The sequence below is a fragment of the Globicephala melas genome, chromosome 4 (genome assembly GCF_963455315.2).
Source record: "Globicephala melas chromosome 4, mGloMel1.2, whole genome shotgun sequence".
Taxonomy (NCBI): domain Eukaryota; kingdom Metazoa; phylum Chordata; class Mammalia; order Artiodactyla; family Delphinidae; genus Globicephala; species Globicephala melas.
In genome coordinates, this window is record NC_083317.1 from 136,799,758 (window position 1) to 136,825,014 (window position 25,257).

General features: G+C 39.2%; 1 protein-coding gene across 6 annotated transcripts in view; it reads right to left on the reverse strand.

Moving 5' to 3' along the window:
- TBC1D5 (TBC1 domain family member 5) overlaps nt 1-25,257 on the reverse strand; it is a 546,696-nt gene that overhangs the window by 134,153 nt on the left and 387,286 nt on the right. For all 6 annotated transcript variants that reach the window (XM_060298634.1, XM_060298636.1, XM_060298635.1 and 3 more), the window contains one exon: nt 9,932-10,074. In XM_060298634.1, the coding sequence (XP_060154617.1) occupies nt 9,932-10,074 (143 nt within the window). The remainder of the gene's footprint in view (nt 1-9,931; nt 10,075-25,257) is intronic.

The window sequence follows — 25,257 nt, forward strand, 5'->3', positions numbered from 1 at the left end:
AACCATGGACTTGGGTGATGATGCTGTGTCAGTGTAGGTTCATTTACTGTAACGAATGGACTGCCGTGGTGAGGGATGCTGATAGTACAGTGGGTAGTGTGTATGTGTGCGTGGAGGCAGATGGAAAGTTCTCTGTACTTTCCACTCAATTTTCCTGTGAGCCAGAAATTCTCCAAAAAATAGCCTGTTTTATTAAAAAAAATCTAAACATTAAAAAAAAAGACAACGTGCTATTCTGGTACATCAGACTAAAAACATAAAGTAATATAAATGGTACACGTGTAACCCAAAGGGTATATTAATATCTACATCTGAGATGGTCATAAAAATAACTGACAATATTTAATGTCTGAGAGGAAAGAGAGCTGGCAGTCAGGAACTGTTTAAACATTCCTTCAAAAATAAGACTCCCCGTTTGTGCTTTGATATAAACTCTGTGGCACATCACTGTGTGATTTGGGAGAGTCTTTATTCCTAGTCCCTGAGGTTGGGTAAAGCTTTTCCAGACAAGACAAATACATTCAATTTATCGTTGAAATTAACTGCATTTTGACATCAGTATAATGTTGAACATGCTCTTAACGAGAAAATAGAGAAACACAAATTCCGGGGTGGGACAGATAGAAATACTGGCAGATAGACAGATAATGGCTGAGGAGTAAGGAGAGATCTAAAATGAAATAAAAAGGAGCAATGTTTTAAACCACAAAGAGGACATAACTGCCATACCAGGCCAGGCTGAGAAATGACTAAGGAGACCCCTACAGAAAACCTAGGAAAATTACAGTGCAGTGCCATGTTGATGCTGCTGAAAAAACAAGGCAGGAAGTGGACAGAAGTGCCCAAAAGAAACTTTTCCATTTACAAAGTGTTCAGAAAGAAAAGTCAATTAAAAGAAACAATAAACATTTGCGAGATGGTTAGGAAAATCTACTGTTAAATGGATTTGATTATAGTGTTTTAGCTATTAATACAATTTACAAGACAAATAAAAGGTATTTTACTTTGTAAATTAGAGAAAATGTTTTTCTTTGATACTAGTAAAAAACAAAATAAAAATTTAAATAAATAAAAGATAAGAAGCAAAAAATTGAGATACTTAATTTAAAAGTAGACAATGCTTTCTTTACAAAAGCCACGTTGAAAACAGCTTCTGGCACCTGTCCTCTCAGCAACGATGGCACACGAATCCATGCCCTCACCCCAGGTCTCTAGAGCTCCCTTCTGTCTGAGATCACCCCCAATACTAACGAGAGGACACTTCAAATGCTTTGAGGAGCCGGGAAGAACTGTAACATAGGCGCTGGTCCTGAGGAGCTGACAGTCTAGTTGAGAAAACGAGGCACACACTCACAGGAAAGAACAATATAAGACTGAGTGTAATTAAGTGCTACGTTGAGTAGCATTGATTAAAACCTTATAGGACTGTAAAAGCGAGAGGTCAATGAGGGCTAGACTAATCAGGGAAGGTTGGATTGCGGGGGCGGGGGGGGGGGGAGCTACTTTGCCCGAGGCGTGAAAACAGGAGCAAGATTTAGGTAGGTAAGGCCAGGGGAAGGAGGGGACCACATGAGTGACTTACAGTCTGAAGTCAGTCACTAAAAAAAGTGTGAGAAGAGCAGCGCGATTTTAAACTATTACAGGAGTAATAATACGATTATATTATACTATAGGAGTATAATAGGATTATATTTCCTTATCTCCTAACCTTTATTTTTGCATGTAATCTTTTTCTTTTTTTTAACATCTTTATTGGAGTATAATTGCTTTATAATGGTGTGTTAGTTTCTGCTTTATAACAAAGTGAATCATCTATACATATACATATATCCCCATATCTCTTCCCTCTTGCGTCTCCCTCCCTCCCACCCTCCCTATCCCACCCCATAGGTGGTCACAAAGCACGGACGGAGCTGATCACCCTGTGCTATGCGGCTGCTTCCCACTAGCTATCTATTTTACGTTTGGTAGTGTATATATGTCCATGCCACTCTCTCACTTTGTCCCAGCTTACCCTTCCCCCTCCCCATGTCCTCAAGTCCATTCTCTAGTAGGTCTGCATCTTTATTCCTGTCCAGCCCCTAGGTTCTTCATGACCATTTTCTTTTTATCTTTAGATTCCATATATATGTGTTAGCATACGGTATTTGTTTTTTTATTTCTGACTTCACTCTGTATGACAGACTCTAGGTCCATCCACCTCACTACAAATAACTCAATTTCATTTCTTTTTATGGCTGAGTAATATTCCATTGTATATATGTACCACATCTTCTTTATCCATTCATCTGTCGATGGACACTTAGGTTGCTTCCATGTCCTGACTATTGTAAATAGAGCTGAAGTGAACATTGTGGTACATGACTCTTTATGAATTATGGTTTTCTCAGGGTATATGCCCAGTAGTGGGACTGCTGGGTCATATGGTAGTTCTATTTTGTTTTTTAAGGAACCTCCATACTGTTCTCCATAGTGGCTGTATCAGTTTACACTCCTACCAACAGTGCAAGAGGGTTCCCTTTTCTCCACACCCTCTCCAGCATTTACTGTTTCTAGATTTTTTGATGATGGTCGTTCTGACTGGTGTCAGATGATACCTCATTGTAGTTTTGATTTGCATTTCTCTAATGATTAATGATGTTGAGCATCCTTTCATGTGTTTGTTGGCAATCTGTATATCTTCTTTGGAGAAATGTCTATTTAGGTCTTCTGCCCATTTTTGGATTGGGTTGTTTTTTTTGATATTGAGCTGCATGAGCTCCTTGTAAATTTTGGAGATTAATCCTCTGTCAGTTGCTTCATTTGCAAATATTTTCTCCCATTCTGAGGGTTGTCTTTTCATCTCGTTTATGGTTTCCTTTGCTGTGCAAAAGCTTTTAAGTTTCATTAGGTCCCATTTGTTTATTATTTTTTTTAATTTCCATTTCTGTAGGAGGTGGGTCAAAAAGGATCTTGCTGTGATTTATGTCATGGAGTGTTCTGCCTATGTTTTCCTCTAAAGAGTTTTCTAGTGTCTGGCCTTACATTTAGGTCTTTAATCCATTTTGGGTTTATTTTTGTGTATGGTGTTAGGGAGTGTCCTAATTTCATTCTTTTCCATGTAGCTGTCCAGTTTTCCCAGCACCACTTATTGAAGCGGCTGTCTTTTCTCCATTGTATATTCTTGCCTCCTTTAACAAAAATAAGGTGACTGTGCTTCCCTGGTGGTGCAGTGGTTGAGACTCTGCCTGCTGATGCGGGGGGGGCACAGGTTCGTGCCCTGGTCCGGGAGGATCCCGCGCGCCGCGGAGCAGCTGGGCCCATGGGCCGTGGCCGCTGGGCCTGCGCATCCGGGGCCTGTGCTTCGCGGCAGGAAGGGCCACAGCAGTGAGAGGCCCGCGTACCGCAAAAAAATAAATAAATAAATAAGGTGACCATATGTGCGTGGGGTTATCTCTGGGCTTTCTATCCTGTTCCATTGATCTATATTTCTGTTTTTGTGCCAGTACTATACTCTCTTGATTACTGTAGCTTTGTAGTATAGTCTGAAGTCAGGGAGCCTGATTCCTCCAGCTCCGTTTTTTGTTCTCAAGATTCCTTTGGCTATTCGAGGTCTTCTGTGTTTCCATACAAATTGTGAAACTTTTTTGTTCTAGTTCTGTGAAAAATTTGCATGCAATCTTAATCCATATAATCCAGCAAAGAATACACAAAGCACTCCTTACAACACATAAGAAAGTAAAAATGTTTCTAGTTTGATTAAAATATTTGGGAATAATCTATTTATAATAATTCTGGTCTGTATCTTTGGAAAAGTGAAAGTTTTGTTTGAAGAGTAGCCATTTGACCTCCATTTCAAAGGTTAAATTTTAAAATCTGTATAGGTAATGTTCATATTGCTTTTTTTTCCAATGTGAAATTTTACTTTTACTGAATAAAATCATGGCAGGGTTTGAGGGATGTTAAAGGTGATGTGAGCACCAGTCTGCCTGACATCAGCCCGGTGGCCTAGAGTTTCTTTCCTAACCTCTCAACACGGAGGTTGGGCTCCATCTCTGAGGCTTCATAAAGAACATGCTGTTTCTATGAAATTTATTAAGTGGTTGAATATTATACTTGGCTGACAATTACTTTCAAAGAGAATGAAAGCTTTCTTCAAGGTGAATAAAGAAACTTACATGAATACTTTTGTTAAAAATTAAATATGAGATGCTGATGGTGAACTGGGTAGAATGAGAACTAAGCAAGGACACTGGGATCTAACCCCACAGACTGAGTGTGATTATTTTCAATCACTTAACTGCCAAGGGCATTGTATTAGTTTGCTAGGGCTGCTGTAACAAAGTACCAAAAAATGGACGGTGGAAAACAACAGAAATGTATTGTCTAACAGTTCTGGAGTCTGAAAGTCCGAAATCAAGGTCTTGGCAGGGTCATGGTCCCTCTCACATCTGTAGGAAAGAATCCTTCCTGCCTCTTCTAGCTTCTAGTGTTGGCAGGGTTTGCTCCTTCTGAGAGCCTCTGAGGGACAATCTGTTCTATGCCCTTCTCACAGCTTCTGGTGACAGGTGGAAATCCTTGCCATTCCTTGGCTTGTAGACACATCACTTCAATCTCTGCCCTGCCTTCATATGGCATGATTCTCCCCATGTGTCCTCACACTGTCTTCTCTCTGTGCACGTCTGTGTCCAAATTTTCATCTTCTTAGAAGGACACCAGTCATATTGCATCAGAGGCCCTCCACTCCAGTAGGACGTCCTCTTAACTGCTTACATCTGCAACAATCTATCTCCAACTAAGGTCCTACTCTGAAGTACTAGGGGTTAGGTCTTCAACATATCTTTTTGGATTGAATATACAGTTCAATTCATAACAGGCCTCATTACCTGAGCCTGTAAAATCAGGATTTTGGACTAGATGTGGTGGATCTGAACTGTTTTTTGGGTGACATATTCCTTTGAGACGATGATGAAGGCTAGACACCCTTGACTCAGGGCAACACACACCTACTGGATATTCTGCACAGCATCAAGATGAAGCCCTCCATTGAACCCCTAGGAAGCAGGGGCCCCAGGTAAGGAGTGCCGTCACTGAAGGAAGGCTCTTTAGTTTCTGCAAGAGCAACATTCCTTGAGCTACAAATACATCACCTATAGCTCCAAGAGAGCACACGTCATGCCCAGAGCCTTGTACAGTGGTGTTCGGTTAAAACTTTTTGAGCTTGAAGACGACTGGGTGTAATGGAACATCAGCATTCTGGATGCCCCAGGCAGGGCATCATGAGTCAGAATCCACGGAGATGGAATAAAAACTTGACACCAATGTTCCATGTGGAACGTACAGGGTGGCAAATTACCCACCTTCCTCTTGTTCTTGACCCCGGCCTAAGATGCAGACTCATCTGATCAGTACTGCCCTCCCATGTGTTCTGCCCTATCCTGTTCTGTGTCTTCTTCCTGCTACTCTGCCCCCTCCCAATTCTCTCTGAGGAACAACACCTTCCCCTTTGAGCCTTGCCCTCCCGACCACTGCTGCCCCTGCAACCTCCAGGGGTGATGGTGGGGGGCACCCCGCTCTGTCTGTGAGCCATTGCTTCCTCTCATTCCATAAAGATCCCTCTTCCTCTGAAGGTCATGCCATGTATCTATACTTCCATCCTTTCCCTTCGTTAGTGTCATGGAGGCACCAGGATGGCCGGCAAAGAGCAGGCACTCAATAAATACTGGTTGAGTGGTTGATGCTTTGAATAAATGATTGACTGAATAAAAGTTGTTTCCTTGGTCACTCTTCTGCAATTATGGGATGCTTCCACTGCTGGCCTCACTGTGCTTCTTCTATACCTTCTCCTATCATGATTCTCAATGAAGTGTCCCTGGAGGACCAAACAAAAAGCCCAGCTCCTTCCCAATCCCTTGATCTCCTCAGTGACTTCCTTCCCCCCTTTACTGTCTTTGACCACCCTGGTCACACCGAGAACTGCTCCACGTCCTCTCGTTTGACCACAACCTCTGATGCTTTCAGCTCTCGCATGCTCCCTGTAAATCCCCTGATACTCTGATTTTGCAGCAGTCTCTTCCTAGCCACACTTCTCTCCCTACACATCTTGAACCTCTCTCTTAAGATGTACTCAACGCCCCCCACCTCCTGCCTCCTTTCAGCCGGATGTGGGCCTCACTTGAAGCCTGAATCGCTCTCTGCCTCTTTGGGTCTTGCCCGGTGAGCGTCACCGGGTGCCACTGCCCACATGTCTCTGCAGGCTCTTCAACAGCTCACGGGCTCATGCTAGGTCTTGGGCAGCCACCTCCCCAGCGCTTCCCAGTCACTCCCCTCAAGCCCTGCCCTGCCCCATTCACAGCAGACAGCCTCGCCTCGTCCTTTATCAGGCACCTTCTCCTAGAAACCGGTCTACTTCTGAAACCTGCCTGGTGCCTCCTTCCACAGGACTCCCGACCTCACGCCACTGCCTAGTCTAGGCCCTTGTTTCTTCAATTATTTCACTCAAAAAATATGTGTCAGGAGGATTACTATGCACTGGGCCCTGTTCTAGATGCTGGGATACAGTAGGCAAACCAAGAGAGACAAAATTCTGTCTCTCACTGGCGGGTAGAAGAGTGGGTGTGAAGAACAAATCATAAACGGTAAAAACTTCAAAAAAACAGGATAATTCAACTTTTCATAAATCCTACTCACAGAACAGGAGGGAAAAACTAGCGCTGACCCTTGAAGGAGGAGCTCAGACTCTGGTCTGAGAAAGAAATTCTCCGCAGCTCTCCCACCTCCAGGTGCCCTGTTTCCCTCTACAGGCAGCCATCAAACCTTCCTGGTCCCCACACCGACCTCTAGTTACATCTTTCTTCTTCCCTTCCCTGTTGACTTTCTTTAAAGATTACTCTGCACATGCTCTCTCTGCATTCTTTCTTTTTTATTTAATTGACTTTTTGTTGAAAATGTAATGTGTGTATAAAATAACAACAAAAACTGTAGAAAAGGCTATTGTAGTTCTGAGCTGTCCAGTTATCCTTCAACCTACCATAATCCAGCTTCTGCTCCCCCAGTCCACTGAATCCACTTCGGTAAGGTCTCCAACGACTGTCCCTCCACAGGTGGACCTTTCCAGCCTTACGTTACTGTACCTCAGCACTCCTGACCCCTGTTACTTCCCTCGCTCATATAACAGCTTTGTGAGGTTACAACAAAAGCTCTTCCTTCTCTGGTGCCTCTTAAATACTGATATTAAATACCTTTGCCACCTTCTCTTTCTGTAAGCACCCACCTTAGCTAGACTGACCATATAATTCTTATGATCTCTATGGGATGCCTCTGAGAGTGAAAGAAGGCAGTATGAATAACTATTACTCTTGATTAGCAAGTGTAAACTGAGACTGTTCCATATAAACTGGGATGTAAGGCCCCTCTATTCTTGGAAGATCACATCCACTTTTGCGGCTTTAACGAACACGTACCTATTCACCATTTGCAAAAATAAATCTGTAGCCTTGACACTGACAGCTTTATTTTCCAATCTTCAGGTACTGATTTCTCACAGACATCTCAAATTCAGCATGGCCCAAACTCAATCATACCCATTCCCCAAACCTGCTAATCCTTCTCTTTCCTCTCCAAGTCGTACAGATTACTCAGCTCTCCAAGCCAGGGCTCATGAGGGAGAACTTCCTGTTCTCTCTCACCTATTCGATTTAATCCCCAAGACATGCTGACTTCAGTTCTGAAGATTTCTTCAATCCACAGTTTTTCCCTTGGACTATGGTCATAACTTTTTATCTGATGTCCTTGCTCCAGTCTTGTCTGCTTCAAGTCTATTTCCACACGGCTGACAGAGTGACCTAACACTGCCCACACTGCTGCTCTGAACCTTTCAGCAGTTTCCTGTCACCTCCAGGATAAGGACTCGCATCACGATCTAATTCTCTTGACTCCTTCAGCCTCATAACCTGCTAGTCACTCTCCCTTTGCACCCTCAGGATACCAGACAGTCGCAGAAACACACATACAGCACCCCCATTAAGCTGACTCTTCCTCCATAGCTTCTTTGCTCATGCTGTTCCTTCTGCCTGGAACGCAGATCCCTTATTTCGCTCGCCAACATCTATAGCCTTTTCTCTAGTCACACAGCCTGCCCGGAGGGGAGCTCGGTGCCCCTGCTGTAAACTTTCATGCTGCCCATCCATGCCTCAGCCACAGTTCCAGACACGTCAGTTTGAAATTAATGACGTCAGTCTTTCCTACTAGTTGGTAAACTTCCTGAGGACAGGGGCAGTGCCCCTTAAATACTTAATATATAGTCATCCTATTTTTAGGAAATCTCATCCACTGTTATGGGTTTAAATAAGCAAATTTAAATAACTTGGACTTCATATTGAAATAAACAATTTCACTACTCCTGCATTTTTTCACTTTTGCCTATGTGTTTTATAAGGTCATCAGAGCAGGGATTAAAAATGTACAAAGGCTTCAGCTGCCAAAAACTGCAAGTTTTATTAAATTAATTTTTAAAAGTAGATCTTAGCACAGGAAACAGGGTGATTAAATTAAAAATATAGTTGTGATGCACCAAAGTAAGAAAAGAGTAAATATTCAAATGTTTAAGACTACAGAAAATCAGAATACATTTCGATAGTGGTTTGACTTGGAAAATTTTGTGAAAATATTATCCAAAAGCATTTTTAAAAATAAAAGCAGCTTCTCATTCCTTTTGTTTTTTATTACTTACATTCTATAAAAATCATACCATTTTTAAATGGGAGATTAGCGTTAAATATTCTAAAATCTATCAACAGTATCCCTCAAATCTACCCAAACATTCTTCTCTACTTTCCAAGATGTTTCCTCTTATGATTTCCATGTTCTTCTCGGTTTAGCTCTGACTCAGAAAGAAGGAACTTTTCACTTTGTATGTCAATACCCAAACTATCTGACCTTCAAGGAACAGAAGAAGACCACAAGTTTTGGATAAAATGTGGTGCTCCTGTCACTTACTCATTTAAGTAATTTGGGGGGAATTTAGAAAGTATAATCTAAAATTTAAAGGATATTATTAGTGTTACCAGAGGCATAACAACAGCATCTGGCACAACTGGCATTTAATGAACACAGAAAGAGAACCACACAGCAATTTAACAGTCAAGATTATGAATGACTCCAAATAGTTTATGTTCTTCTGACAAAGTCCTACTCTTATGGTAGTTTTTTATTTCCTACTTCATCATCCCTTTGTGCAATCTCTCCTAATTATATTTTGGCTTACAAATCTGGTTTTGTGAACTGTGGTTATTTTTTTGAGAAGGAAAACAATTTGAGGTATTTTGAAATTTAAAACACGCTTTGCTATTTTCTTCAAGCGGAGGATTATCGGACCATTCCAAAGGGTTAGGCACTGGCTTTCCAGCTCGGCAAGCACCCTAAGGTAGATCGGACGAGGTGGGAATACATCTGCCATTTGACACTCCACTGAGAAATACATTTGGCCAAAATACAACTGAGAAGAAGTTAAAATATCTTTAAATGTAATATTTAACTTTTATTGGCAAGTTGTAGATTCTATAAAAACAGCTCCAAGCTCCTGATAAATATTCCTGAATACTCCCTACCTGTCAGAAGGTGGAGCTCTAAACATATCTGAGATACTGGCTTTTTATATGTATGTTTCACAAATGTGTGTAATGAGGAGATTAAAGCAGGAGTAAAGTCTTTAGAAAAAGGGTTCTGAAGAATATTCCAATTCTCTCAATATAAAATCACTCACATCTCCCAATATGTACATGGTTAACTAACAGAAAGCATATTTAGTATGTTCCTTTGAAACTTCAATATACTGCCTACTATAAAAATATAGGTATGGTAATTCAAAATAAAAGATAAAGTATATTTAAGAAACACAGTTTAAAAAATCAGGACCACTTAGTTGAATGTCAGCAAGGTCATTAACACTTACAAGCATCTCGGATGTAGAGTAACATGGCTATGAAGATATAATCAACCAAACTCAGGCTGAGGCCATCTGCAAACAAGGCATCCCAGACCACCAGAAGATCCTGCAGGGGGAACTCTCGTCCAAACAGCAGCCGTACCCACCGTCTGGGAAGAAACAAAACCCAAATTCAGAAAATAGTACTTTTGAGAGTAATATAAAGAGGAATCATTTTCTCCTGTGACTGTGAAAAAATTATAATTTTTAACTGATCACACCGAGCAAATATTATATATCAAAAATATAATACAGTGAAATCCAAGTTTTAAGCTTTCAAATGAGTTTTGTAATTTTATAACTAGGCCACAATCACTAAACTTTATTCCTATATGTATAAAACACAAGTATGATATTTGAGAAGGGTAGAAATCTTTCATATGTATTAGAAATCACAAATCTCAAAAAGGCAAAGAGAAAAATGAATGCAGTTTGATAGTTGCCTCATACGTAAGGTTATGAATTAAAAAATAACAATATTCCAAAATTTTATATTATTACTGACCTTTTTTTTGTTAACTAGACTTTTGCAGATGGTCATATGACAAATTACTACAGCCAAACAGAAAACTGCATTCTCACATTACACTCCTATGTAAAAATATTCATTTTAAAATTAAATGTGGAAAAAACAAAAGATATCTGTTTTTGTCAAGCGCAGACAGTTATTTCAAACGAAACATATAATGATACTTAATTTTTAACTTCAGAATAGATATACCTTATCACTGAGGTTATCTTTCTAGGGGTAGTTTTCAAAACACAGTCAGTTTTATGGCCAGGAAAACGAACACTGGTGCTACAGAGCAGACATAAAAAGCTAATAGGAATACTAAACAAGGTCTGCCTCTAATTCTACATCATAAATAGTAACACCTCAGACTCTGAGCCAATGCTAAGCTATTTATATCTAATTCTTACAAGAAAATTAAAATAATTCACTTTGATATATTTTTATCCCTTTACTTCTAATTTTATATATATGGCTATAATTTCCTTTACACAAGCCTTTCTCTAGGAACTTCAGCTAGAAATCTGTGTGATTCTGGCACATAGCAAAGACTCAAAAATTCTAAATTTCTAGTACCACTAAATAGTACAGAATAGAGGAGATTCTTTAAAAATTAGTTAAGAGATATTACCTCCTTGCAAAATTCAAAACCAAATATAACCATCTGTGAGGTTAAAGTGAGGCCAAAAAAAAAAAAAAATTCAAATACTGCTTTTTTTTCAGGGAGTATTACATTTAAGGAGGAATCAAAAAGCTGTGACAAAATAGTGTATAATCACACATACGCATCCCAGTTTATTAGGAACCATATGATCAAGTATTTGAGTTCTTTTATTCATATTACCAAATTAATCAACAGAATAAACTATTTTCAACTTCATCTTAAATTATGTTACTCAATTTTCAGGAAGAAATTTAATGTCTAAATGACATTTATCCTTAAAAAGAAATGTTATAGTATTGCTTAGAATGTTTATCTACCTTTCAGTTCTTACCTCACTGCTAATATATGAGAGGTGACTAACACAAAATATATATATGTATATTTTGTCTAATATGCTTGTATTTATGTGGTTTAGAATGAAACATTATTTCACCACACACTTCTAATTCTTTCAAATTACAAATGCTAATATTTACTGTTTTAAGAAGTACCAAAATATCCCTAAATTAAACAGGTTGCTCTTCTTAATTACAAACAATTAACTGGTCTTGCAAAGAGTGTCGGGGAACCAGAGAATGGGCAAAGCAAAAAGTACCTGGATTAGACCATCTGGGGGACCTGTTTAAGGACCTTTAAACTGATAACTATCTATATCTGCATTAGTAAGTGACTAAAATCACTTAGAACATGGTTATTCAGTTATCCAAGTGACACAACTGATGAAACATTCATCAATGAAAAAAAGTGATGAGGGGCGAATGTATAACATGGTGACCATAGTTGGTAACACTGTATTGTATCATTGAAATTTGCTAAGAAAGAAAGAACTTAAATGTTCTCATCAAAAAAAAAAAAAGATAAATATGTGAGATCATGGCTATGTTAATTAAATAGATGGAGGAATCTTTTCACGATGTGCACGTATATCAAATCACAATGACGTATGCTAAATATCCTACAATTGTCTGTGTCAATGATACCTCAGTAACGCTGAAAAACATAAGTAAATAAATAAATAAGAATTATCTTGGTTTGACGGATAGGCAAATTTTGGCAATTTGAAAACTGCAAATTCTGACATTTAAGTGATTCCTCCTGGTTCAAATCTGGATGCCAGTACAAAACTCAAGGATCACACCCATAAAACAATACTGTGCCCTGAATGTGGCCCCTTCCCTTCTGGAGGTTATTTTAATGCTTTCCTTATCTGAATAAGCCCATTTGGTAACTGCTGCTGCTGTTTCCCAAAAGACATTGCTTTTGCTAGGCCTTCTTATGTGTAGAGAAATTTTTTTCTGTGTGTTTTCCAGGCTATTGAAAGCAAAATGCCTTTTGAAAAAAGGTGACATCTATCATATTACAATAAACATCATTTATCAAAAAAAAACCCCAAACTAATGAAGGTTAATACACACCACAGATGAGAATACAATGCTATCTTTATCCCTCTTCCTTAAAGTTCAAATTCCTCTCATTTTCTTATGGACAATCACATCTTTGGTTTCATCACAGATAATGCATAGAAAACAAAGGAGTCTACTTTTCAGAAATAATCTATATTCCTATTATTTCTATAACAAAATGCTCAGTTATTGCCCAAACCCCTTCTCTTGCAGCTTTCCTGCCATTTGGGGTTGTGTTAGCTTAGCTTCAAAAAACACCCTGCAGATACATATGTGCTGCAGTTGCCACCGCAGAGCTGTCAGGAGTGGGGACTGAAGACACCTAGCAATCTACAGTGAATAAAACATGCCTTCAAAATCACACAGAATGTACGTCTTCAGTACTTTTATATTTGATGTGTAATCTGTGATGTGCCGCTTTATAAATATTTTACATTGCTTTAGTTTTGAAGTTTCACCTTGCCAAGTACACTGGTAAATAATTCCAGGGCAAGGACCAAAGTGTGTGAGTGTTTGTGTGTGTGTGTGTGTGTGTGTGTGTGTGTGTGTGAGAGAGAGAGAGAGAGAGAGACACAGAGAGAAATAGAGAGAGAGAGCGTGAGCCAGAAAGTTCTCTGTAAAGAGCTCTGTACACTTTGCTAAGTGCTTTACGTGTTTACCAAGGTCTTGTTAAACTCACTGTAAAGCCACCTGTCACACTACTGACAAGGAAAGGTGGCTAAATTAGAAATACAGGAATTCATCTGGTTAATGGCAGCATAAAAATAATTCAGGAAGTGGAAAAAAACACAGAAGGAAAAAATTCATTAATAGGTGCCTAGCAAGTTTCTTTTATATAAAACTGTTAATAAGTTGTACATGCAAGGATATTACATTAAAGCAAAATATAGTTTCCTCTATTTTATCTGCAATTATAGGAAAATTAAGGCCAAATTCTCAAAATATTTAAGGCGTACACTGTATGACTAATGGAACGCTTTGGGACCAACAATGACCTTATCAATAATTTAATCATTTTTATCCCAACTGGGTTTAGTTCATACATATATTCACCACACACAAAATTTCCTGTGCTATTTTGGACTTTCTTCATTGAGCTTAAAAACCAAGAAAAAAATCAGTTCTTTATGGAATGAGTTACCAATAGAGACAATTTCAGTATGCTTTTGTATTCCTAGAAAGGAAAACTTATTCTAAGAAATGAGGTCCTGTAAAGAAGTCACACCTAAAATTAACATGCTTTTATTGCAGTTAAAAATATTTAGCAAGAGTTTAAGTTACACTTAAGGGTAGCATTAAACCTTTCTTTTAGCTTCAGTTTAATTGCTTGATACTATTAATCTTGCTTTATGTATGTTACACCTGCAGATTGCAATGCTCGTAACCTATACCTTGTATTATTTGTGATAATACAATAATTCATTATTTACCAGACTTACTTAGTAATTAAAATCTACACAAACCAAAAAGACCTTCTGAAGTATTAAATTTAATAATAAACTACCCACAGACAGGACAGTCTCCATGTCTGCATTTATGCCACTATTCTCAGTTTTAAATTTCTGTGTAATTAAGCTGTTATCCCCTGGGGATCAGTGATTCCTGATGGTGTTATTGCTTGGTGAATGACCCATGGAAACACCAAGAGAAATACATTTTTTACTGATCAGCTTATGAAAATGACCAATTTGACTGAGGTTTAAATAAACAATTTGACTGAGGCTTAAATAAACATAGCCTTAATCCAACATGGCTGCAGTGGGTTATACACGCAGAAAGCAATTTATACACTAGATCTTCATTTCTTTTTTCTTCTGAGATATGGGTACAGCCACCTTGGAAGAACAAGTAAAATGGAAAAGGTATATTCAATTTAATTTAACAAACACTATAGGGGCATCTTGAGTAACCTGTGATCACTGGGTAAGCATATTGGAACACAAAAGAGCAATGTTAGAGTTTTGCTTAATGATATTAATTTTGTCTTTTGCCTTCTGTTCACTTGTACTTTTCAAAACTAACAGTTAATTTTTAAATAATCCATGCCTGGTAGAGAAGAAACACAGAATCCAAATTCTGTGTTTGTGTCAGAGAAAAACAAAAGCAAATCAGAAGTTCCCATCTTTGTGCCTGCCTCCTCTCTTGACTGAATTTAGGCTCTTCTTATACTGGGTTCCTTTGTACTCAGTTCTTTTTGAATTAATTTACCGAGTTTTCCTTTATGTCAACTCTATGAAAACAGTCTTAAAATTAGAACCAAATATTGTAGTTATTATAATTAGGGTCACAAGGCATTCTCATCTTTAATTCTAACTTCTTTGGAGAGCAAAGCCACAAAAGATGGAAGCCAAAATAAATCATTTTTCCCCCCCAATTTCACGTTTATTCTTTTTCTGACAGCTCTGCAGAATACATTATTGGAGGATGCTTAGCCTGTTGGCTATTTTTTCAATCTATTTCAATTTGGCCTCCTTAGAAATATTTGGGATCTGCATGTGTTACAGCAAGATCTGAATACTTCAAGCCCATCAAACTCTGCTGCAAAAACTGAAGGAACTGCAACTTCAAATTAGTTATTATCTTTAAGGAACTCAAATTTGCTTTCTAAGTGCTCCTTGTAATACGCAGGTTGAAGCCAGCTTGAATTTGGCTTTCTGGGAACACGTGTTAACCCTAACTTAACCCCCACAGGATAAGTACACGAACTGTTAAAAGTGTATTTTTGACTTTGGGGAAAATTCTCTGTTCCTTTCAGTGGGCAGTACATAGCCCTTTATTAAGGAAGGTTTCTTATTCCAAAAATAAGTTCCTAATAATTATTACCCATTCGTACTGTAATTTATTCTCTTTGGCAAGGGTCTGAAGCTGTTTTGTCAGAACAACTATAATACGCCCTTTGCAAAAATAGTCTGAATGGAAAGCAGAGCCTTGTGTATCTATGTTTTTTCAGCGGTTCAAGATGCTCTGAGAGTGTGGGGCACAGAGGATGACCATCACATGTCTTGAGGCTGTATAATCCTTGAACGTTCCCTCTCTCTCTCTCTCTCTCTCTCTTTCTCTCTCTCACACACACACACACACACACACACACACAAACACACACTTCTTTCAGAGGTAGACCTGCCATTTGGATTACAAGTATGGTATATCGAGGAGTAATTTTAGGATGTATGATTTACCAGCAAGTTCAAATAAAGCTATTGAAAGGTGGTCATACTCCAATATCGATTTAGTTGTATGAATAGGATGTGCTCTCACTGAGAATCCTATTGTACACTCCAACCAGGGTGCAGCTGGAATCATAGCCCTGACTCAAGAGAAAATGGGGGTAAAAGCTGCTAAGAAGTAATCTCTCTACCCGATCACTTACTTGGGCTCCACTACAAGTGAGCTACTGGGCATCTCCTTGAGAAAATTACTTGGAAGCCACTCCGACCTATGAATAACAGCATGAAGAATTCATGGATGGTCGGTGGTCATGTTGGGACACTTAATTTTAGGCTCTGTGAATACTAGTGTTTATTTATACTACAAACAAGTCTTACTTCTAGGAAGTCTATAAATAGGCTTTGTTCTGTCATTTTATCTTCAGGAAAGGGAGTTATGAGCAAGTCGGTTTTCTGAAAGAGCACACACAGTCTTCCTAAAAATAATTGCTCCTATCCTTCCCTAATCTGAAACTCATTAAAAAACAAAACAAACCTTGTGCGACTTTATTTTTTTGAAATTGTCATAGGCTATTTCACATACCAATGAAATCTTAGCCTCACTGAAAAACACTTTTCAATTTCCTCTGCATAAATCTCCTAATACACTCATATATATTGTTGGAGGAACTAACATAAGGTGTAACACTAAACTAAGAAATACCACCAGGATCCATGTGATTCAGGGTGGACGTAAGACCGCACGTCTGCAGACCAGTCACACGGCATGAAGAGAGTCAGACTGAGCCCTTTCCTAAGAGGCAGCAGCGGTGCCTGGTTTCTATGACTTCTTACCGCTTACCTGTAGCTATAAGCACCTTCTGGGGGTGGTTTTCTCGGGCCCTCTTTTCCTTCTCCCCCTCCCCGCCATCGCACAAGGCGCCCTGACCCTGCCTAGCTGTGCGGAGGCTAGGACAAGTGCGTCACTCAGGCCTGATGTTTACAGGTTCCATATCTATTCTGTTCCCCAATCACACTGTCTAGAGATGAAGGCACTGATAAACAGATCCCAGCTAAAGGGTTAATTACTGATAGGTTGGTTTGGTTCCTCTTCCTTCTGCAGCAGATCATAAGCTCCTTGGGGTTATTTGGTGTTGGACAGAGTAGGGGAGTTAACAAATGTTTATTAAATTAATATGAATCCTCCTTCCCAGGTCAGCTCTTGTTAACCAGTGATCTTCTTGATCTTCAGCCTGCAGCCTTGATCTCTCATACGTTTCCTAGCTGCTCATCTGACATTCCCCTGGGCTGCTCTCCTCTCTGTAGGGATCCCTGGACACACATACTGAATAGTAAGTGATCACACCTATGAAGGAATCCATCAAGGCCTCCTAAGCCCTTGCTTTTGGACTTTCTCCCTTCACTTCCTGTACTCTGGCTCCCTGCTTGCCTACACCTCAGATGTTCTGCAGCTGGGGCCTGTAGTCTACTAGGACCCTGCCTTCAAAATGTGATCCTAGGACCGGCCCCAACACTGGGGAGCTTGTTAGAAATGCAAACTCCCAGGTCCCCAATATAGTCCTACTGGATCAGACTCCTCATTTTAACCAGACCTACAGGTGATCTCTGTGTATATTAAAGTTTTGGAAGCCATGGACTAGGTGACAGTTCCCTGTTTCCCACTCATTTTGGTGCCAGCTGTCAGGGCTCCTGAAATCCACCATGCATCCGCGTATAATGTTATTCTAGGAGGAGAGAAGAGGCTTAAACTGTTGGATGACTCTTCTAACTAGAGTAATGGTCTCAAACTTTAGTGTGCATCAGACTTGCCTGGAGGGCTTATTAAAACGCAGATTGCTAGGACGCATCCTCAGAGTGTCAGATTCTGATTCTGAGATTTAGATGGGGCCCGATCGTTTGCATTCCGAACTAGTTCCCTGGAGCTGCTCATGCTGCTGATCCAGAGAATCACTAAATGAGGTTCTGGTTTCTGTTCACATCCCCTTAGTCCTGGGTGGGGGTCTTCTAACCAGCTTACTCATTGGTTTCGTGGACCAATGGCCATGAAACATCCAATGGCTGGGACACCAGGCACACACAGCCAAACGTCTCTTAACGTTCTATCTCTCGTAGTATCTGTAATGCTTGCCCCCAGGAAAACATCACTATAAAAACATGATCCAATAAAAAGGAGAGACACAGACATTCGGGAAAGGGAGAAGGCCTCCCAAAGGTTAGGAGAAACTGGGCCACTCTGATTTTGCTTAACTCCCAGTATATTACAAGATGAAGAAATGCCAGAACAAGGCCATAAAAATTGTGACATTTTAAAAGTTAACATTTATAGGTCAATATTTTTTTAAACATAAATTTACTATGATGGTTACATACAATGGCAGTTGAAGGCAGAGCGAACACTCTTAAGTTTGAGGCCTTCTGTGTTTAGCCCTGAGTTGATGACTCTCTTGGGTTCTCTGGTGATCGGCTCTAACGAGGTGAGAGTTGGGATGGGACAGGACATGGCCAATAAGCTAGCTGCAAGGAGGGGAGTGGCCAGTGCATACAAGGGGCAGAGAATCCCAGTGCCGCCAGGACCCAAAAGGGCACTCTCCTACTCCCCATGCAGAAGGCCTACAACATTGGGAGCCTGGCTGGATGGCCAACGATTTGGTGTTTTCTCTTCTGTGTGACCCAGGAACCATTCTCACCCTGAGGTTCTGCGCTATCAGTATGCTCAGACAGATCTGTCTCTAAAAGAAAACATGCATTTAAAATGTTTTACCTCGAAAGATAAAGAGCTAAACAGTAAGAGATGTCTGCCCCAATGGTATCATTACTACCAGCCCCACGATGACCTGGTAGAAGAGAGATTTCAGGATAAGGAAGTTTCCCTGGAACCTCTCAGATCTCCATGCACAGTTGAAACAAAGGAAGACCACCCAAACAAGGGCAAGCGGAGGCTATTTATTCAAAGCTTGCTATAGCAAGGGAATCAGCTACCATCACTTGTGTTTGGCAAAGGATCAAAAGCAGTCAGGGGAGTGGGAAAGCTTTATTGGTGAATCACAGGGAAGGCTTCAGGTCTGCCTGATTGGAGGCTATAAGGATGGCGCTGGGCCGACCAGAAGAGGAGCCTCATTTGTGATTGATTTGGGGAGCATATTAGCTTTCTCTGTTTGGTCCTGAGTTGGAAGCAGGCAAAAACAGGGGAGTTGGCAGTCACTGACCAAGTCCTGACTGTTCTGGGCTGATTTTGCTGCAGAGGTTGTGGCTTGGCTTCTTGCACAGGTCAGTGCTCTCTTGTTCTAGACTGCCTGGCCAGTGTTCACTTTCTCATTCAGTCTTTCTTTACCGACTCCAGGCTGCTCGGCCTACGCCCATGCCTAGTCTAGAACCAGCTACAGTTTCAGTTTCACAACATTACTTTCTCAGGTAGTTCTGAAGTCTAAAGGGAGACAATTGAGAGGCAGTGGCAATGGGTGTGTTTCCCTCTTTACAAAGCTTTATGGAAAGCATGAAATAGTGAAACGTAAATTCTATTCTCTATATAATTAGAGAGGAGTTGTGGACCCCTTTGAGAATTCAATCAAGGTGATGAACCCTCTCCCCTAAAATATATACACATCCACGCACATATGCATGTGCAAGCCATTTCAGGAGTTTAGCTGATCCATGGACCTTAAATTAAGAAGTCATGCTCTATATTATTGTTTATTTTACTTTAGAGGTTTATATTGCCATGGAAAGTTATACTCTACTGAAAGGAATACACAGCCTCTTTGCGCCTATTTCAAATTATCTCCTTGCATTTTAAAGGAACAGCATATTTTCTTTCTTCCTGGATTAAGTCTCTGCTACTGAGGAGCTAATCTTTGTGGCTCAGCTGGTTGAACAGCCTGTAATTCAGCCCCATATTGGAAAAGTGTCCATGATTGGCAATTCTCAACTTCACTAAGCTGGAGATGGAACAGCAGGGGAGAGGGCGGTGGACATCCTTCACTGACTTCCTCTCCTGGCTCGGGCTAGCCCTGATCTGACCGTAAGTAAGGCTGCTATGAAAAACACCCAGGATCTTCATTTAACATGTATTTCCTGAAATTCAACTGTGTAGCAGGCACTGTGCTGGGCCCTAGACGGGATGAGATGCTGACAGCTTTCAATCATTAACATGGAAATTATCCAAAGTAAAATTCTAATTCAGTCAAAGCCCTACCAATCTGGGTTCCCACAGTCACTTTGTATTTTTCTGTGCCCCCTCCCCACTAAGTGCCCCAATCAACCAGGGTATGTTCAGGGAATGCAAACTAATGGCAACATTAGCACAATATAGTTAGGAAGGTAAAAACAATTTAAAACACCACTAAATACATTTCAAAGTCAAGTATTAACTGTTTTTGGATTATCCACCATTTGGGATTATATGTGCCCTGGTTCCTGTCCATTAATGCAGATAAATGAAGAGCGGAATGTATCTGCACGGGGTCCAGCTGACTTACAAGGGGGCAGGAGTCAGTGAGGGAGAAGAGCAGTCAACACCCACAAAGCTCAACTCAAACCCTCACAGTTACCTTTCTCTAGTAATGGAAGCAAAATGGGAACAAAAGAGGGTTAAAGAGGGGTGGGCTACTCCACTTTATCCCTGGCTCCCTAGCTAACAGCTGAAGTTTAGTGCCCAAACAACTTTACAGTCAACTCTGTGTGTGTGTGTGTGTGTGTGTGTGTGTGTGTGAGAACATTTAAAAAAAATAGGGACAAATATACACCAAGCAAAAAAAAATGCATTTTCTTATGTGTAGACTTCATAATTTATAATGGCAAATATCATGCATTTATATGACTTTTTTGATTTCTAGAAGTACTACCAAATACATGATCTAAAAATTAGCCTTAACTCTCTAAAAGTGGTATTTCTTCAAGTGGTCTGTGGAATATAGGCATTAAAATCACCTGCAGGAAAACTGCACGTTTCAGAGACAGGTGATGACTTTGTTGAGCCTCCAGTACAGAATGATGGTTCCAAACAGGCAGGGCAGGCACCCGCATGTTACAGATGTCCAGAGGTCCCAACAGAGGCCCATGGCCCGGCCTGAGCACACCCCAATCAAAAGCAGATTGTAGATTTAGACAGTGATACTATAGCTCCAAGCTCAGTGTTCCACCTACTTTTTTATAATCCTCTGAATTCTCCTCTATAATTCCTAAAGGATATCTAATTCAGATTTATATTTTAAAAACACCTCTTCACATTCATGTCTGAGTCACAAGACTCAGAATGCAGAGTAACTACTCTTGCTATCTATCATCTGTGTGGTCACTAAGTTTTTCTGAGTACAATACAAGAAATGAAGCTTTCTGAAGGACTTATTTTGATAAATCATGATCATCTATTTCACTAGTACTCCAGTTACATACAATACAGTGTTAATTACAGCTACAGGATCCTAAAAGATTTAGAGTGCGTCCTTTCAAGGAAACTCATTAAGGAAACTATGGAGAACTAAGAACTTACAAAGAAAAATTAATTGCCACTTTTGGTCAGCCTATTTTAGAAAGACTTATGAGGTCTAGATTGTACATTGGGCTAACGGAGAGAACAGAAACTCAGTGAAGTCTGGCTTACTGAGGGCATCACGGTACATAATATGTTCATAAATTAATCTGCTCGTAAAGCAACTCACATATGAAGCACAAAAACATCCCGTAAAACACTTTAAATTTATTTTTATCAACAATACTCATTTCCTTTCCACGTCAGCTAGCAGTTACTGTGGCTGAGAGCTGGTTCTGAGAAGCTACAAATCCACGATCTCAAAGGCGGAAATGCTGCTCAGGCCACAGCCTCCTGTCTTATCAGTGTTCTCACTTCCAAAATTCTTCTATTTCCTGTGAATTACAGTGAAAACTATGTGGGGTTATTATTTTGTTAATTTTGAATAACTTTTTGCAAGGTGAAAAATAATTTTAACATGTAACGGGACATACAGTGAGAAGTAATTTCCCTTACTATTCCTTGATCCACTCCCTCCAAATCCACCTGCCTAAGTGCAGCCAATGTGCTTCCATAACACAGAGGCACTTTTAGGTATGCAAACGCCTTTTAAAAACAGACACGGGAACATACTAAACCAGGCATTTTAAAATTTAACAATATGATTGTTAAAATGGAGAGCATTCCAAATCAGCATTTATAGAAATACTTCATCCTTTTTTTGTGGTTGCACAGTATTCCACTGAGTGGATGTATCATGATTCAACCAGTTCTTTTATTTTGATGGCATTTAGATTTCTCCCTTTGTTATTACACATGTCTCCTCTGTATGGGTCTTTGTGCTTGAAAGCACAGTATATCTTGGAAAGAAGGAAATGGTTTACTTCATGTTACCTTAACACTTCAGTTTGATTTTAGACTCTTTGATTACAAAGAGTAGAAGTGAATGATCTCAGGAAAAAAGGGGGCATTTAGGAACACAGCAAAACAGTGGTTTTCAAAGTGTGGTCCCTGGACCAGTAGCATAACCGTTACCTGAGAATTTCTTCAAATTGCAAACTTTTGGACATTCCCCACCCATAGCTACTAAACCAGAAATCCTGGAAGAATCTGAACAAGCCCTCTGGGTGATTCTGATGCAAGCTCAAGTTTGAAGCCCCTACTTTAAGAGTTATATAACAGAATACAGTTCTGGGCCCCAAAGCTACCAGGGACCAAGAAAGTTTCAGTGACCTCTTTTCCATCTCTCTCAGGCTACAGGGAGGTCTCTTTTCCCAGGCAGAAATTTTACTGTAATATTGTCAAATTTCCCAAACTTTTTTCTTTATGGTTTATGGGTATTTGAATATTGCACCTAAGAATATAAAAACAATAATTTTATTCCAGTTTTGTTTATATCACTGATCTACCCGGAATTTATTTTGGTGCAAAAATAGAGATACAGTTTCATGGTTTACCAAATAGCTAGTTAGTTCTAAAACCTGTACTATTAAATAATCCATTATTTTTCTATTGATTTGAAATTCTACTTTTATCATACATAAAATTGCCATATGTACTGAGGGTCCTATATGTATTGACCCTTTACCAATTCCAAACTGTTATAAGTATGGTATCTTTACAACACATTTTAACAGGGGATGGGGCTAATGACAAGTTTATTCCAGAACATTCCTGGCTATATCTGAATGTATAAAATTAAAAACAAATTTTTTGTGAATAAAATTTTATTTATGTTTGCTTTTTAAATTGAGGTATAACTGACATAATATTATATTAGTTTAGAGTGTACAACATGATGGTTCAATACTTGTATATACTGCAAAATGATCACCACAATAAATCAGGTTAATATCCGTCACCATACATAGTTATAATTTTTTTCTTGTGACTACAACTTTGAAGATCTACTCTCCTATCTACTTTTCAACATGCAATACAGTATTATTAACTATAATCACATGCTGTATGCTGCATTCCCAAGATTTATTCATTTGACAGCTGGAAATTTGCACCTTTTGTCATTTATTTTTAATTTGTACATGTATATTTTATATTTTTCTATTTTATAATTTTAATGTTTGTTACTTATTTTCCCCCAAAGAAAGTTTGTATGTATACTAGTTTGTGTCATTTATGTTTTCTTATCGATTCATAACTTTTAGTTTTAATTCCTTCATTTTGTTTTCTTTAGATTTATTTTGCTGTTATTCTCCTCACTACCTGAGATGAACGTATGAGTCACATATTTTTATTCCTTTTTTGTTTAGTAGTTTAAGAGTATCAGGCTAAGAACTTCTAAGAGTATTGTTTTAGTCAAAATCAATAAGTTTTGATCAATATACTTTAATTACCATTAATTTCTAGAAATTATACAATTTCAATTTTGATTTCCTTTTAATACAAGAGTAAAGTTTTTTTTTTTTTTTTTTTTTTTTTTTTTTTTTTTTTTGCGGTATGCGGGCCTCTCACTGTTGTGGCCTCTCCCGTTGCAGAGCACAGGCTCCGGATGCGCAGGCCCAGCGGCCATGGCTCATGGGCCCAGCCGCTCCGCCGCATGTGGGATCTTCCCGGACCGGGGCACGAACCCGTGTCCCCTGCATCGGCAGGCGGACTCTCAACCACTGCGTCACCAGGGAAGCCCAAAGAAAGTTTTAATATTTTCAGTGATAGGTTTGTCTCGGGGTTGTTTTCTATTTTTGTTATTAATCTCAAGTGTTGTCGTCAAAGAATACAACTTTCTACTATGTGAAATTTACTGAAGCTTTTCTTTGTGGCTACTTTAAAAATAAATATTCTATGGATACATTAATTTCATTCTCTGTTTCTAGTATATAGAGTTCGATATATATTACCTAGGTCTGACATTCAATGTGAATAGTTAGGTTCTCTACATCCCTACTTTAGAGTGAGTTGGCCTGATTTACCATGAATGAGGAGAGGTACAAGTCATTTAGTACTACTGTATTTCTATGTATTTCTCCTTATAGTTCCTGCAACTGTTACATTATATTCTGAGGGGTTTTTTTACGAGGGGGTGCGGGGACATATACAATGATTAAAGAAAGCTCTTCATTATAAACTGTAAACTTTTTCACATTCATAAAATGTTCTCATTTATCTCATTCAATGCTATTTGCTTTAAATTCATTTGTCTGATATGAATATTATTATACCTCATTTTCATTTGCTTTTTTTAGTATGCCTGTGCAAATTGTTTTATTTTCAATCTGTTTCAGTTTCCTTTGCTTTAGAGGTGATTTTCTTAGGGTAGGGTTGGTTTATTTTATTTTTTAAAATAGTTTCCCTTTCAGACCTTTCTGCAATAGCTGATATGACACATAAAACTGGATAAAATATATGAAACACGCAGACATAAGAAAACAGGCAGCACAGCACCATGGTCCTTAATGTAAGGGGGGAAAGAAAACAAGGGGATCTCTGTAACTGGTTTTCTGCCTGGAAGTACTTTTGAGAGCACATATCAGGACGGGGAAACCCAAAGCAATGTGCATTGGTCTTGCTGGGTTGAAAAGACAGAAAGGCTGAGGGAAGTCTGCAGGATGTGTTATCTTTAAAGGAGAAAGTTATACAGAGAAAGAACTCAGAGGTCTGCACCAGGGGATCTCCTTAACTTTTTCGCTGAATACTAAGTTGTGCATATGTAGGGTAAAACTCGAGTAGGCTCAGCAAAGAAAAACTACCAGAGAAAGAACTCCTACTGGGGAGTGTAAAAATTGCAAGAAGGTTTTACAAGGCTGGGAAACATCCATGTTCTGACTAAACAGGCTTGAGAGGAATTGGTGTATACACAGGGAATCCAGTGGAAATCCCCAAAGTGCCATGTCTTAGTAGTAGGGCTAAACTGGCCCTTGGGTAGAGGATACATTAGAACCATACTTAAAAAAGAAGTCTAAAAACAAGTATCAAAAAGATCAAGATGATCCAAAAGTAAACTCAACATTCCTCTAAAGGAAGATCACAAAATTCAGAAATTCAACAACATAACATTCAAAGTGCACAGCATTAAAAAAACCCCACAAATGATGAGAAAAAGTAGTGAAATGTAACATACAACTAA